Raw genomic sequence first — 14,130 nt, 5'->3', positions numbered from 1 at the left:
GACACAGAGAGGCAGACAATCAGAGATGCCATGAGACAGATATAAAGAGAATGAGAGAAACAGAGATAGAGAATAGTGAGAAACAGAAAGAGATAAAAACAGATAAAAGCAGAACACATAAATGGAGACAGAAGGAAATTGAGAGGAAGAGATAGGGTGGGAGTTTCTGAGTCCTGTGAAGAATGCTAAGGACAGATCTGCCCTGATCCAAGGTGTTCTCCCCCCAACCCCAACCACCATCTCCCTGTGGCCTGTGACTCAAAAGCCAAATTATTCTTTTCATGGTATAGTCCTTGCTCCCTGATCTTCCTTTACTTCCAGGGGGACCCCCTGTGGATGTGCTCCGTGCTCTCCAGTTTCCTTCACTCCCTGATGGTGTCCGGAGGGTTGTTGGTGTCTGTCCAGCTGATGTGGCCTATCGAGTGACACGGCCTGCCCAACTCAGTGCTCCAACCAGGCAGTTATTCCCAGGTATGGGGATGATGGGGAATTGAAGACTACTGAAGGTTACAGGAAAACCTGGGGCCAAATGTCATAATAGAGGAAAGGTCAGACCTTATCTGATAGGGATATGTGTCCATTCCCCTTATCTCTATTTCTCTCAGTCCTCTCTGATGCTATCTCTCTTCCCATCTCTTTCTCTTTGCCCCCTTCTAGGTGGATTCCCCATTGATTTCTCATTGCTGTCTGTGCTCCGGCCAAATCCTGGCCTCCAGGCCCCTCTATTGACCCTGTACAGTGCTCAAGGTGTTCGGCAGTTGGGGTTAGAGCTTGGCCGGCCTCCCCGATTCCTGTATGAAGATCAAACTGGGCGTCCTAGGCCCCCTGCTTTGCCTGCTTTCCGAGGCATTAGCTTGGCTGATGGCAAGTGAGTCACCTCTACCTACTGACTATTTCCCCTGCTCTGATTCTCTACCAGCTATTCCCTAATTCCACTGACCTCTCCCCTGACCTGAAATGTACTACTTCCCTGACCCTCCAACTCCTTATTGACTTGCCTGCTTGGCCACTGTCAGACATTGCCATCCTCCTTGGTCATTCTTTTTTCTTGCTTCGCTTCCACAGGTGGCATCATGTGGCTGTAGCTGTTAGGGGTCACTCTGTCACCCTAATTGTTGACTGTAAGAAGCGGGTCACCCGGCCCCTCCCCCGGAGTGCCCGCCCTGTTCTGGACACCCGTGGAGTCCTCATCTTTGGTGCCCGAATCCTGGATGATGAGGTCTTTGAGGTAACTGGGTCTTCAGAGGCATTTCCTGCTCCCAAATCCTGCTGTCCTCTCCCACTTCATGTCCCAGAGTTCTCACTTTTGGCCTATCTCCCTTCAATTCTTTTCTCTGGGGTCTGCCCTACACCCCAGGCAGACTTGGTGGCTGCCTATATGGTATGACTTGAGGTTTGTCATTTAGCCTTTTCTGCCCAAATAGTCATTGAAAAAGATTTGCTGGGGCAGCTAGGTGGCTCAGTGGATAGAGCTCCCAGCCTTGGAGTCAGGAGGACCTGAGTTCAAATTAGGCCTTAGACACATGACACTTGCTAGCTGTGTGACTCTGGGCAAGTCACCTAACCCTCATTGCTTCACCAAAAAAAAAAAAAAAGATTTACTGTCATCTACTATGTGAAATCTATCATGGGGATGGGGGCAGGGGATGGGTTGGTGGGACAAAGATGAATAAGATGTGGTGTGTCATCCAGTAGGATGGTGAGATAAATAATGGTATAGTGGACTTGGAGCCAGGAAGAACTGGGCTCAAATACTGCCTCAGACATTTACTAGCTGTGTGATGTTGAACAAGTCATTTAACATCAGTTTACTTTACTGTAAAATGAGGTCAGACTCAAAAACCTTTGAGGTGCCTTCTAGATCTTAAAGCTATGAGAGTATGATATAACTGTCATATAAGGCCATATATGACAAATGCCATGTGAGCATTGAATCTCTTCTGGCTATGGGGATCAGAGGAAGCTCCCTGAAAGAAGTGACATTTGAGCTGGGCCCTGAAGGAGGAAGAGGTTTTCAGCAGGTATGGATCAGGGGAAGACTTTCTAAGAGAGGAAAAGGCATGAGCAAAATATAACAATCAGGGAAACTTAGGATTTGCTTGGGGGCACCAACAATATGTGGAAGGTCACAGTGGGAGATGAAAAAGTAGATTGGCACCAGATATTGCAAAGCTTTGAATACCAGTAAGAGGAGTTGAGTAAGTAGTGGGCAGCCTATTAAAGATCCAGCCCTGGGTCTTATTTATAGGCCTTGCCGAACCTTATCACTGGCTGAAGGAACTAGCTCTTATGTTCAGCAAGTGGTTCATGGAACTTTTGATTTGGCCACAAGGCTTTTCCTAGCTTTCTGAATGCCTACCTAATCCCTGAATCCTCAGTGAAGATGAAGGGCCCTTTTAGCCTTCATAGCCCCTGAGCCTGTTTGGCTTCCTACCAGGGGTTTGCCAGAGAGGAAATCACAGCCAAGTTAGGCTAGGGATGTTTAATTACGAACATCAGCTATCACTTAGCTGGGACTTTTAAATTCAAACCTAGTCTAGTCTTTTTCTAGGACTTTAAGAAATTTTAGATATCTAATCACCTTACCCCTCCTGTATTACTTCAGATTTTGTGTGTTCCTTTTTTGGGGGGAAAGGAATTTGAGAAAACAGTATTGTAGTCTGTGGTGTGGAGAGAGAATGTGGAAGTAGAAAGATAAAAAATGGGTTCTGAGATATGGCAGCTGTGGTAGAAGGTGGGAGATCTCTGAACCCAAATAGCCAAACTGGTTGAAAGGTAAGGATAGTATTTGAGGTTCAGTGCCTGGAGTTGGAGTTCAAGGATCAAGGATGATTAAAAAGTAGTGAAAAGACTCTTTTGGCCCTGAGACCCAAAGTTAAAGTTCCTCTGAACAGGCTGTCTTACCCTGGGAAACTGTAGGTGAAATATGCTGTTATGTTACAGGACCTGTAAACCTAAAGGCTCTTTGGGAGGTAAATGGTATAATTAGAACAATGTATTAGGAATTTATTTGGGCAGTATTGCACACGAAAGGGAGAAACTAGAGAAAGCAGGAAGGTCAGCTAGGTAATGGTTTTTATTCAGGCAAGAGCTGAAATGACTTGGAGTAGAAGGGAAGGAAGAGGAACAGATAGATACCAGAAATCTAGAATCCCAGAAACATTAGCTGGAGAAGGGGTTTAGAAAGGATCTAGTCCAATTTTCTCGCTTTACAAGGGATGAAACTTAAACATAGAAAGGGGAAGTGACTTTCCTAAGATCACACAGGGAGTAACAGAATGAGGATTTGAACACAGGTTCCCGGACAACAATTCTTATGCCCCTTGAACTGTCCCCTGCTACCTGTTCAGAGCAGGGAGGAAGCCCTCCCATCCTATGGAGTCTGACAGGCTCATCATCGTCACTCACCCTTTGGGTGAGTGCCAAGCAAAGGCCAGGGCATTATTTCAAGAAAGCTTCTGTAAAATTGCTGGTAAGTGGTGTTAGTGGTGGTGGCTAAGCTAGCTAGAAATGGAGATGTCAGGAACCCTAGGATTGTCAATTGGGGAACTTGAAACCAAGGAGGGCTAAAGTGGTGAGGACAGTCTAGGGAAGGAATCTAAGCTAAAAGAGATTTTTCTAGGGTAGAGCAGGGTTGGGGGAACAGGTTGAATGTGATCTCGAAAGGGGTAGAAAGGAGAGAGGAGAGGAATGGGGAATGGGAAGTAAGGAGGGGGTTGGAGGCAGAGGGTTTCTTTGGGGAGATCTACTGTTGAGTGAGCCCTCAATCAGCCTAAGTCAGTCTAGTAGATTAGCTCTCAATCACCTGGGCCCTAAGAAACTGAGATGCAAGAGGTGGAAGTTTCATTGGGAGGAATATAACAGAGACACGGCCCAAACATGAGGGAGGGCAGTGGTGGAGGGAGTCACAGCTTTCCATCTAGCTAGTCAGCCCCATCTATCTTACTTCTTGTTCCTGGGCTTCCTTCTCCTACCGTCCTCTCTGTGCACCCCTTCCTTCCTATCCCAGTCCCTGTCTTCTGTCTCTCACTGCCTCCACCCTTCTGTGAAAGAGACAGGAGGGACATCATGCTTCACCTCTACACGCTTGTCCTCCCCAACCCCCCAGGGTGATATCCAGCAACTTGTCATTGTCCCTGGGGCCCATGCTGCCTACGAATCCTGTGAACGACGACAGCTGAAATGTGAAGGGAGCCGTGTGGAGAGACCCCAGAATCAACAGCCCCACCGAGCCCGCAGATTCCAGACCAGGGAAGTACACAGACTCCATAGGCCCCAAAACCAGGAACCCCAGAGACAGGTGAGCAAGAACCATATGTATCCTCAACTTACGGCAAACCCCAGAATGGGCAACTCCAAACCTGTCTCCATGAAGATTGCCTAAAAATTGTCAGGCCACCCTCCTGGGTGATGTTTCACCCCTGCCAGCCCTGACCAACCCTGACCCAGTCCTAGTCATCCTACAATTTTATGCTGCCATCTTTTCCTCCTTTATCTACAATGTTCATTCACAAAACTATTTTTATTTTCATTTAAAAAAAAAAAAAAGGTTTTGTGATGAAGGAATTTGGAGGAATTGGAGGATGGGGACTGCTCATCCCTCCACCCCTTATCTCCTTCTTGTTCAACATGTACCCCTGTCCCTCCGCTGCATCCTCACCCCCAAATTAAGAGATTGGAGGAAGGAAGAAGTTGAGAGAAAATGGAGATATGGGAAGATAAGAGATGTAGAAATAGTCAGAAAGAAACAAAGATGGGGAAACACACAACCAGAAATAGTAGTAGTGTTAAGGGTCTAGGGAGATGTGTATGAGGGGGTCTAGTCTATGAGGGCTTGGAAATGTATGGATAAGCCTAAGAGGGAAGGGGAACTCTAGCAGAAAGTTGAGGTGAGGGATGATTAGGGCGAGGGTTCTGATAAGGGGTTGGGAATTCAAGTGTTGGATCAATCTCTTAATTATGTTTGCTTCTGTCCACATGTGGGACCCACCCTCAACCTGCTTCTCTATTTCCCCTACCACCCATCTCCACCCATTCTTCTCTCCCCTTCATCTCCTTTATGGCTAATGCCTCTTCATTTGCTCTTCTGGTCACCCTTCCTTTCTTTTGCCATCTCCCCCATAACCTCCTTATTCCTGTCCCGTCCCCATCTGGTTTCCTGTTCCCTCTTGCCTTATTCTCAGTTCCCTGATTCTTTCTACTATGACTACGAGCCCCCTTATTACGATGTGATGACCACAGGGACCACCCCTGATTACCAGGTAACCCCCTCAGAGATCCCTCTTTCTCACACCTGACCTCACAAATGTGGGAGCCACTTTGTATTGGGTGGTGGGGAAGCTCACTCACTCATACCCCTTCCCATGTCTCTTTCCTGCCACAGAGGCCTCAGAGCCCCTCTCAGCGGGTTCCCCCTGCCTCCCTGGGTCGCAGGGCACCCCCTCGCCGGCCTTCCCGGCTTTCCCCACCAACCAAGAGGTCAGCGGCCCAGAGGGCCTCCACCTCACCTGCCCGGCAGCCTCCCCATGGTAGGGGTGCAGGGTCAGCCAGGGACCGGGTTCCTATATCCCGACGCCCTGCTCGACGGGCAGTTACCCCCCAAGCCCGGGGTCCCCCTTGGACTAGAGGCAGCGGTTACCGGCAGGTAGAACAGGGGGATCCAGATCTCTGCTCTCTCCAATCTCCTAAATTTACCCCTTCAATACTCCCTCACAGAGGGGTTGCAAGATCTGAGATTTACCCCCATCCCCCAGCGCGGACAGGTTTCTGCAGGTGGGGGGATATCTGTTGCTTTGCACCCATCTACATTAATCCTCTTTCCCCTCTGCTTCTGGCTGTGCTCTTCCCTCACCCCCCAACCCCTGCCTTGAGGTCAGGACCCTCCCCTAGGTGAAGAAGATGGGACCCAGGAGTCCAACCCCCTGCTACCCCCTGAGGAGGTAACTATGCCCCCTCCCACCCTAGTGCATAATCTGGACAGCTCTGACACCTCCCCACTTCATCTTGATGAATCGTTTTCTCCTCTCCTGGCCAGAGGGCTATTAGGCATCCAGTTGTATGTCCATTCTTCTGACTGCTTTTGGTCCATCTTCCCAGCAGCTCTTGAAGCTGTATCTGTCTTTGCTCATTGTCCCCCCATCTCTCTCCATTTGGTTGATTACTCATCCCCTCCACACCCACCTGTGTACCCCTCAGTCTTCTGGCCACTTCCTGATCTCCTTTGCTGGACACTGTGTCCATCTGATCACCCTTTCTGGCTGTTCAGCCCTCTGGCCACCCTGCCCCTCCATCCACCCTCACTTGGTCATCTGAAGTCCTTTGAGCCTTTGGTGGTGTCCTTTCCCTTACAATGAGTGCCCTTGGACCTTCAGAGGGACCATTCCTTCCTCAAATGGCCCCAGGCCCCATGGAGTGAAAGCCTCTACCTGTCCCTCCCCTACCCCCAGCTCCTTGGTCAAATTCAAGAGGGAGAGGGCACAATATTCTTAGCTGCCTCCTCACTGTCTCCCCTCTACCTCCTCTTCCCACCCTGGGAAGGAGCAGACAGACCCCGAGGGTCCCCCCACCGCTGGCAGGTTTCGAGCTGAGGAATATGGAGAGGGGACCACAGATCCCCCTCCAGGTCCCTACGATTACACCTATGTCTATGGGGATGATTATCGAGAGGAGACAGAGCTTGGGCCAGCCCTCTCTGCTGAGACCACCCATTCAGGAGCCGTAAGTGACGTGGGTCTCCTCTGCCTCCCCTTGTGGCCCTCTGCCTGAGTTGTGAGCACCACTTCCTGTCATTAATGCATCACTTCCTATTGTTAATACATTATTTCCTGTTGCTGATGCATCACTTCCAGTTGATACTGCATCATTTCTTGTTGTTACTGCAGTTCCTGTTAATTCACCTCTTCCCAGTTGTTAATGCACCGTTTCTTGTTGTTAATGTACCACCTCCAGTTGTTATTGCATCACTTCCTGTTGTTAACGCACCACCTCCAGTTGTTATTGCATCACTTCCTATTGTTAATGCACCCCTCCAGTTGTTATTGCATCACTTCCTGTTGTTAACACATCCATTGCCTGTTGTTAATGCATCACTCCAGTTGTTATTGCATCACTTCCTGTTGTTAATGCATCTGTTTCCTGTTGTTAATGCACCACCTCCAGTTGTTATTGCATCACTTCTTATTGTTAATGCATCATTTCCTTTTGTTAATGCACCACTTCCTGTTGTTACTACATCACTTCCTATTGTTAATGCATTACTTGTTATTGTTAATGTATCACTTCCTAATGGTTGTGAACTACTTCCTTTTGATGGTTAGTTACTCCTATTCATTTAGGGGGAGTGGGAGGGTTTGTGTTGCTTCAGAAGATCATTTCCTGTTTGCCATTCGTTGCCTGGTGCAATTAGGCATTTTCTTCTGCTTAGGGTGGCTGGATCATTTTTTTCCCTCCTGGGACCATTTCCTGTTTGTTTTGGATACTTTCTGTATGTTTAGGCTGATGCATTCATGTTGTTCTGGGGCAAAAAGCCTCTACTTTGTGACCAGTTCTTGACTGTTTCCATATCACGTTGCTCATTTTTTCTTCCTTTCTGCAATGGTATCAAAAGATTTAACTTTCAATGTTGTGTTGCTTTTCCAAAACTAGGCCCACTTCCTGCTCAACAAGTCACTTCCTGTTTGTCTTAGTCATGGCATCCATCTTCATGTTGGTGTTGGCCTGAGAGCTACTTGTTTGTGACTGTGTGTCCTGGCTGCAGTAACCATGTTGTCTCTTCCCATTTCCTATGAATAAGCCACTTCTTGTGTATGCCAGGCAATGCTAGTCTTAGCACTCTTATTGTGAGCCTTGCTCTCTATGACTACTTCCTATGTGTCCTGTATTTTTCTTGACATTTTTTTTCCTCACATGTAAAGCCATTTCTTATTTGTCTCATACGATTTCCTTTTTCTCTTGGCTGTGAAAGCCATATTCTACCTGAAGAGCACCCCAAAGATTCTTACCTCAATGGCATTTCCTGTCTGTCTTGGCCACTTCCTTTTTGCCTTAGTCATGGCATACATGTTTCTTCCAAATGTGTTTCTCTTTTTCTTGGTGTCTCCAACCATTTTCTGTTTGTTTTGGTCATGTGTGATTCAGTATGGCCTATTTCTTGTATTATTGGTTTTTCTTTGGGACTAGTTCCTGTGTGTGTCTTGCTTCTTTCCTGTTGTCATGGCTGCCTCCCCTGGCCTGATGTTTTACCATCATGATTATTCTCTAATATTCCCTCCCCTAACCTTCTACTACCTCCTGCTTCCTCTGCTTTTCTCTAGTAATTTGGGGGTGTCCAAGGGGCTGGGAGAGTTTGGTCAATTGACCCTTGCTATTTGTGGGGGAGGACATTCCTGGGAATTCTGAAGACCTTGAAGTTGGCATCCAGCCTGTCCTACCATGATCATGGGGGTAAAAGGGGAGAAGGTATTAGAAACAAGGACTGTGGGAGTGGGAGGGCTTAGAATAGGGTGGGGTTCTGGTTTCAGAGTTGGGGCAGTAAACACAGGGCTTACAGGGTGCTGATGGAGGATGAGCTAGGTGGGTTGTGAGGTGGTCTGCACTGAGGGTGGAGAGCTTGGGTCAGGGAACCTGGGAAAAGCAGGATGTGAGGGCCAAGTTTAAGGGATTGTTTCCCAAAATCTCCTCAGATGAATCTAAGTTTGGTGGTCTTATAGGGTTGGGGTAAGGGTAGGGAAAGAATCTGAGGTAGTAGATAACTTTTTTTTGTACTTTTACATATTCCTGAGGGAAGAGAGGAAGCTACTTGGGCGAAAATCCCTGGATAGAAAATTCAGGAGGATTGGGTTTGGGGAAAGATTGAGGATCCCTAGGTGGGCCTTGGGGTTTTCCTATGAGGAACCCCTACAGAAGTCAGAGAGGAGCCTATGCAGATATCTTTCCTGGGTAGGGGTGAATGGAAGTTAGTAGGCTCTGAGTTAGCTTTGAGGGGTTTCTGGCGGAGGTATTTGGGGTTAGGGATTTGTAAGAGGAGGCTAGCAAGCTAAGAGGGATCCATATGTTAGAGTTGTTAGTGAGGTAGAAGGGAAACGGGGTCTAGAGTATCCTTGGGGTGGGGATATTTGAGTGGGTTGTGAGGGGTTGTTGGATGGGTATCTGCTGCTCACAGACCCCACTTGGGGTTACATGTGTGTCTCCCTCAGGCTGCCCATGGAGTCCACGGGCTGAAGGGAGAGAAGGGAGAACCAGCCGTCCTAGAACCTGTAAGTCATGACACTTGCTGGCTCAGCAAGAATTCCTGGGGTCACAGGTGCTTGGGGGTCCTCAGCATAGGGAAAGCTATTAGGATGACAATGACCTTGACCTCAGACCTCTGTCTTTATAGGGAATGCTAGTGGAAGGGCCACCAGGCCCTGAAGGACCTGCGGTGAGTCTAGCCTTGACCTTTCCTCTTCAAATTCTCAATAAACTCTTCATAGCTTCCCCCATCTCCATCTTCCTGATAGTATCCCTACAATATCCACTTGCTCATTTCTCCCCATATCTTCCTTATATATCCCACCCCCACAGCCCTAACTTATTTACACAGGTCCCATAGTGGGACTTAGAGACAGGAAAACCTCAGTTTGAATCCTATTTCTTACACTATTGGCTGAGTGACCATGGGCAGATCCCTGAACCTCTCTGAGCCTCAGCTTCTTTATCTATAAAATGGGGATAGCTTGAGTGTCTACTTCATAGAGTGGTTAGGAGGCTCAAACTAGATAATAATTGATAAAATACTTTGGAAACTATATAAAATTTGTACATAATTCAGCTGCCCCTTCTAATTAATTTGAATTTGAATTAATCCTGAGCCCCCTTGAGAATTCTTTCTGAGGCTCCCCTCTGCTCCAGACTTGCCTTTCCTAGCCCATGTCTACCGTCCCTCCCCTTCTTCCTGAACTCTTGCTCCCTCCCCTTACATCTGAATTCCTTCCTTCTTCTGTCCCCGTAGGGATTGACTGGCCCCCCTGGAATTCAGGGGAACCCTGGTCCTGTTGGTGATCCTGGAGAAAGGGTAAGAGGGTGGAGGCCTGAGTGGAAGGGCTCAGCAGACCCTGGGATTCCCTTGGTGTTGAAAATAAATGTTTTCTACTTGATGGATTGATAAGGGAAATGTGATGCTTGTCACCTGGAAGAGAAGGTGAAATTCATGCTTGAGGAGGAGGTTCCTGGTATCTGCTGCCTCATTTCTCTTTGTGGGAGCTGGAGAAGGGTTGGAGGACACTTAAAGGAGTGTTCTGGCCCTGATATTCCATGGCAAGACTCTTGGGGGAGATGTTAATTTTCCCCACTGTCTCTCTATTCTCCTTTCTCCCACCCTAATTCTATCCTTACTCCCCTATTTCCTCCCCATGTTCCCAACAGGGTCCCCCTGGCCGTGCAGGTCTTCCTGGCTCAGATGGGACCCCTGGTCCTCCTGGAACATCACTTATGCTTCCTGTGAGTTCTATTTTGGGCATCAGAAAATGGTGTCATTGGTGATGGGCTAGCTAGAACCCAAGGAATCAGGAACCCTAGGACTGGCATATTGGGGAACCTGAAATCAAGGAGTACTAAAGGGGTGAGAAGAATCTGAAGGGGGAGGAGTCTAAGCTAAAAGGGATTTCTCTAGGGTAAGACAGGATGACGGAACAGCATGGATGTGATGTAGCAGCAGGAATGAGTCATCTAGAACCAGGAATGGCATAATTATACCAGAGAAAATCAAAGAGGAGTATACCCAAAAGAAAGATGAATTTGCCTGGTATAGGTATTAAGCTGGGTCCAGGGACCCTAGTGGTGTTACCTAGAACTCAAAGGGATATTTGGAGGGGGAGGGCTTGGGTGTTTAGATGGTGTATAATCCTGGAGATGGCATAGGGATGGCTGCTTGGGTACCTTAGAATGGGGGAGAGGTGATAGATGGGTGGCTTCTAAGCACTGAATCACCTTTTTTTTCTCCTTTTCCATTACTTCTCACACTGCCTAGTTCCGCTTTGGCAGTGGTGGTGGGGACAAGGGTCCTGTGGTGGCAGCTCAAGAGGCTCAGGCCCAGGCTATCCTGCAGCAGGCTCGGGTGAGCAGGGAATGTCATTAGGGTGAAGGGCGCAGCTGTGTCCATGCCAGCTCCCCTTGCTGGGGGAGCACGTTGGGAGGGTCTGGGGATGAGGATGGTGAGCATCAGAGGGGCTGGAAAGGAGTGAGGGCAAAGGGAAGCTTCTGCAGGAGTTTGGAGGGTTGGCTGGTGCTGCAGGAAAGAGTTGTAAAGAGGCCAGAGGTGAATTTAGGACAGGGGTTTGGGTTTTAAGACTTGGGGAATGAACTGAGGGAGATAGATATTGGGAGAACGTTGGAGATTTCTTCTTCTGCTTCCTCTTCTCAGTTCTAATATCTCCCTACTCCTTAGTTGGCGCTCCGGGGTCCTCCTGGCCCCATGGGCTATACAGGCCGCCCTGGACCCCTGGTAAGTGATGGGGAAGGGTGTGTGTGTGTGTGTGTGTGTGTGTGTGTGTGTGTGTGTGGTATCTGAGGATGGGAGGTGGAGAATTTTTTTTTTTTTTTGAGGAAAACAAAAGGAGAGTATGGAAACTCTTAGGATATAGTGTCCCTGGGGGGATCTGGGTTGGGGATTAGTCTTCAGTGTTGAGGTCCTTGGGAGGGCACTGGGGGGCCTGTTCCCCACTTGCCCTCCTTTTATCTCCTATTATCTCATGCCGTCCTTTTATGTCTTTTATCTCAGGGCCACCCTGGGAGTCCTGGACTGAAGGGAGAATCTGGAGACGTAGGCCCTCAGGTGCAGTGCCAGCCCTGACCCCTTATTTCTCACACTTGCCTCGTCCTGACCCTCTAATCCTCAACCACTTTATGAGTGACCTCTTCGTCTTCCTTTTCCACTGACCTCTTATATCCTGTCTCTCCTCTGCACCAGGGCCCACGGGGTCCCCAGGGCCTGTCAGGCCCCCCCAGGCAAAGCTGGACGCAGGGTAAGTAAAGGGGTTAAGGTGGGGAGTCACCCGGGGCGGGGCAGGTAACCTCTTGGTGGTGAGGGATGTGTTGCGGAAAGAACTTGGCTTTGCTGGGGTAGGGTATGGAGAGGTGGGTCTGTGACAGGAGTGATACAGTGGTACAGGTGAGAGGACAGGGGACTGTATATATATATATATATATATATACATATATAGGGGACTGTCCCTCTCACTTGAATCCAACCCCATCATTTCCTCCTATCCCTTCAGGGTCGTGCTGGAGCTGATGGAGCCCGAGGGATGCCAGGGGAGCCTGGGGTGAAGGTAATAGGACAAGAAATGCTTCTGTGAACCTCCTGTCTCGCTACAATCCTCAATGCCCTCTTGAGCCCCCCAGGCCTCTGATTCCCCATTCTCCTTCCTGAGTGCTTCATTCTTTAATTTTCTGCTTATTAGCATGTGCCCCAGGCATTCCCTCACTCTCCCTCAATGAGATGGGAGTGAGTTGGGCTCTCACACTTATTCCCTCAGGGTGACCGAGGATTTGATGGGCTCCCAGGGCTTCCAGGAGAGAAAGGACACAGGGTGAGTATTGCCTGGGTATTGGGAAAGAGACCGAGGGGCTGATTACCAGAGAGAAGAGGGAGGGAAAGAGAGGGACAGTTGTGTGTGGGACAGACTATGTGTTTGGGGAAGGGGCAGAGTTTCAGTGTCCTTCAGCACCCAAGGATGAGTCCAAGTGGAGCTAAAGAACCATCTGGACTACTTGGAGTTGGAGGTCAGATAAGAGGGGGATGTGGGCAAAGTGTGAATCCCTAAATGAAGAAGTAGGGTTGGGGAGGAGTAGTTGCTGTGATGGTACTGAGGTACTCATTAAAGGGGTTCCTAATCTTTTTTTGGGTCATGGACCCTTTAGGCAGTCTGGTGAAACCTATGGACCCCTCCTCAGAATAGTGTTTTTAAATGCATAAAATACATGGAATTGCAAAGGGAACCAATCATATTGAAATACAGTCATCAAAATATTTTAAGAAATAAGTTCTCAGGTTCCAGATTGAGAACCCTTGGTTCTTGGGAACTTGGTTGGGGAGGAGAGAGTTGGTGTCTGTCTATGGGGTGTGTGTTGGGTGGAAGGGGTTGATTGAGGTCCCAATGACACTTGTCTTCCTCACTTCAGGGTGAGAGTGGATCCCAAGGTCTTCCTGGTCCTCCAGGGGAAGATGGAGAGAGGGTGAGTGGCAGTGGGGGCTGCTGGATAGGCGGGAAAGGAGAAGGCTGAAAGAAGGGAAACATATGTAGTATTTGGGGAAGGAAGTTGAAGGTCTGTGGGCTTTGGGAGAATCTCCTTACTCCTTCCCTGTTCCTCTCTTCCCACTAGGGAGATGATGGAGAAATTGGACCACGAGGCCTGCCTGGGGAGTCGGTGAGTATGGGGGGAATAATGAGCCGGGGGAGAAAGGGGTAGGGTAGATTGGCAATGGTTGTATTGAGACTGTGGATCCAAGGAGTCCAAGAGATGAAAAGTCACAGTCCTGAGCTGTTCTCTTTGAAACAAATGTCTTCTTCTGCTTTACCCCTAACCTAGGGTCCCCGAGGTCTCTTGGGCCCCAAAGGTCCTCCTGGAATCCCTGGACCCCCAGTAAGTAACCCTTTCTAACATGTTAACCCACCTCCTGAACTTTTAAACCCCTGGCCCTCCGAAATCTTAACCTCCTGACCTCTCCTCCCCTCTCTCTTTCCTTTGGCTCCTAAATGAGCTTATTGTTCTCTCGTCATTTTTACGCCCAGGTCTCAAATGACCATATCATATATTTCACTGTCTGCTTTATGTGTTACCAAAAAAAAAAATCCCCTCAAGAAAAACAAAACAAACCCGCAAGTCCACAAACCCACACTTGGCAGGGAGTCAGGGACATGGGTTTGTTTACGTGGGTTTCGGGTGAATGGGGCACCTGAGAGATGGAGGGGACACACCGACACCCTGGGGTGGGGCTCTGCACCCAGAAACCCACAGACCCTCCCCCAGTCCCCATCTCTTTGCTCCCTTTTTTTCCTTCTCTCAATCTCTTTTTATGTTTCAGGGAGTCAGAGGCATCGATGGACCCCATGGCCCCAAAGGGAACTTGGTAAGCCTAGCATAGCACCTAGC

General features: G+C 48.6%; 1 protein-coding gene across 1 annotated transcript in view; it reads left to right on the top strand.

Annotated features, from left to right (window-relative positions):
- The window catches only part of COL11A2 (collagen type XI alpha 2 chain), a 35,980-nt gene that overhangs the window by 2,413 nt on the left and 19,437 nt on the right, over nt 1-14,130 (top strand). The window contains 22 exon segments of the mRNA XM_027876265.1: nt 322-471; nt 658-868; nt 1,066-1,228; nt 4,109-4,300; nt 5,184-5,261; nt 5,877-5,939; nt 6,538-6,717; nt 9,195-9,254; nt 9,377-9,418; nt 9,989-10,051; nt 10,402-10,476; nt 11,006-11,092; nt 11,423-11,479; nt 11,756-11,809; nt 11,945-11,974; nt 11,976-11,999; nt 12,252-12,305; nt 12,513-12,566; nt 13,159-13,212; nt 13,360-13,404; nt 13,567-13,620; nt 14,063-14,107. Coding sequence (XP_027732066.1) covers nt 322-471; nt 658-868; nt 1,066-1,228; nt 4,109-4,300; nt 5,184-5,261; nt 5,877-5,939; nt 6,538-6,717; nt 9,195-9,254; nt 9,377-9,418; nt 9,989-10,051; nt 10,402-10,476; nt 11,006-11,092; nt 11,423-11,479; nt 11,756-11,809; nt 11,945-11,974; nt 11,976-11,999; nt 12,252-12,305; nt 12,513-12,566; nt 13,159-13,212; nt 13,360-13,404; nt 13,567-13,620; nt 14,063-14,107 — 1,835 coding nt within the window.

Source organism: Vombatus ursinus, unplaced genomic scaffold, assembly GCF_900497805.2.
Source record: "Vombatus ursinus unplaced genomic scaffold, bare-nosed wombat genome assembly UNPS02014811.1, whole genome shotgun sequence".
Lineage (NCBI taxonomy): Eukaryota > Metazoa > Chordata > Mammalia > Diprotodontia > Vombatidae > Vombatus > Vombatus ursinus.
Note: the sequence above shows the minus strand (reverse complement) of the source record. Positions and strands in the feature narration are given on the sequence as shown.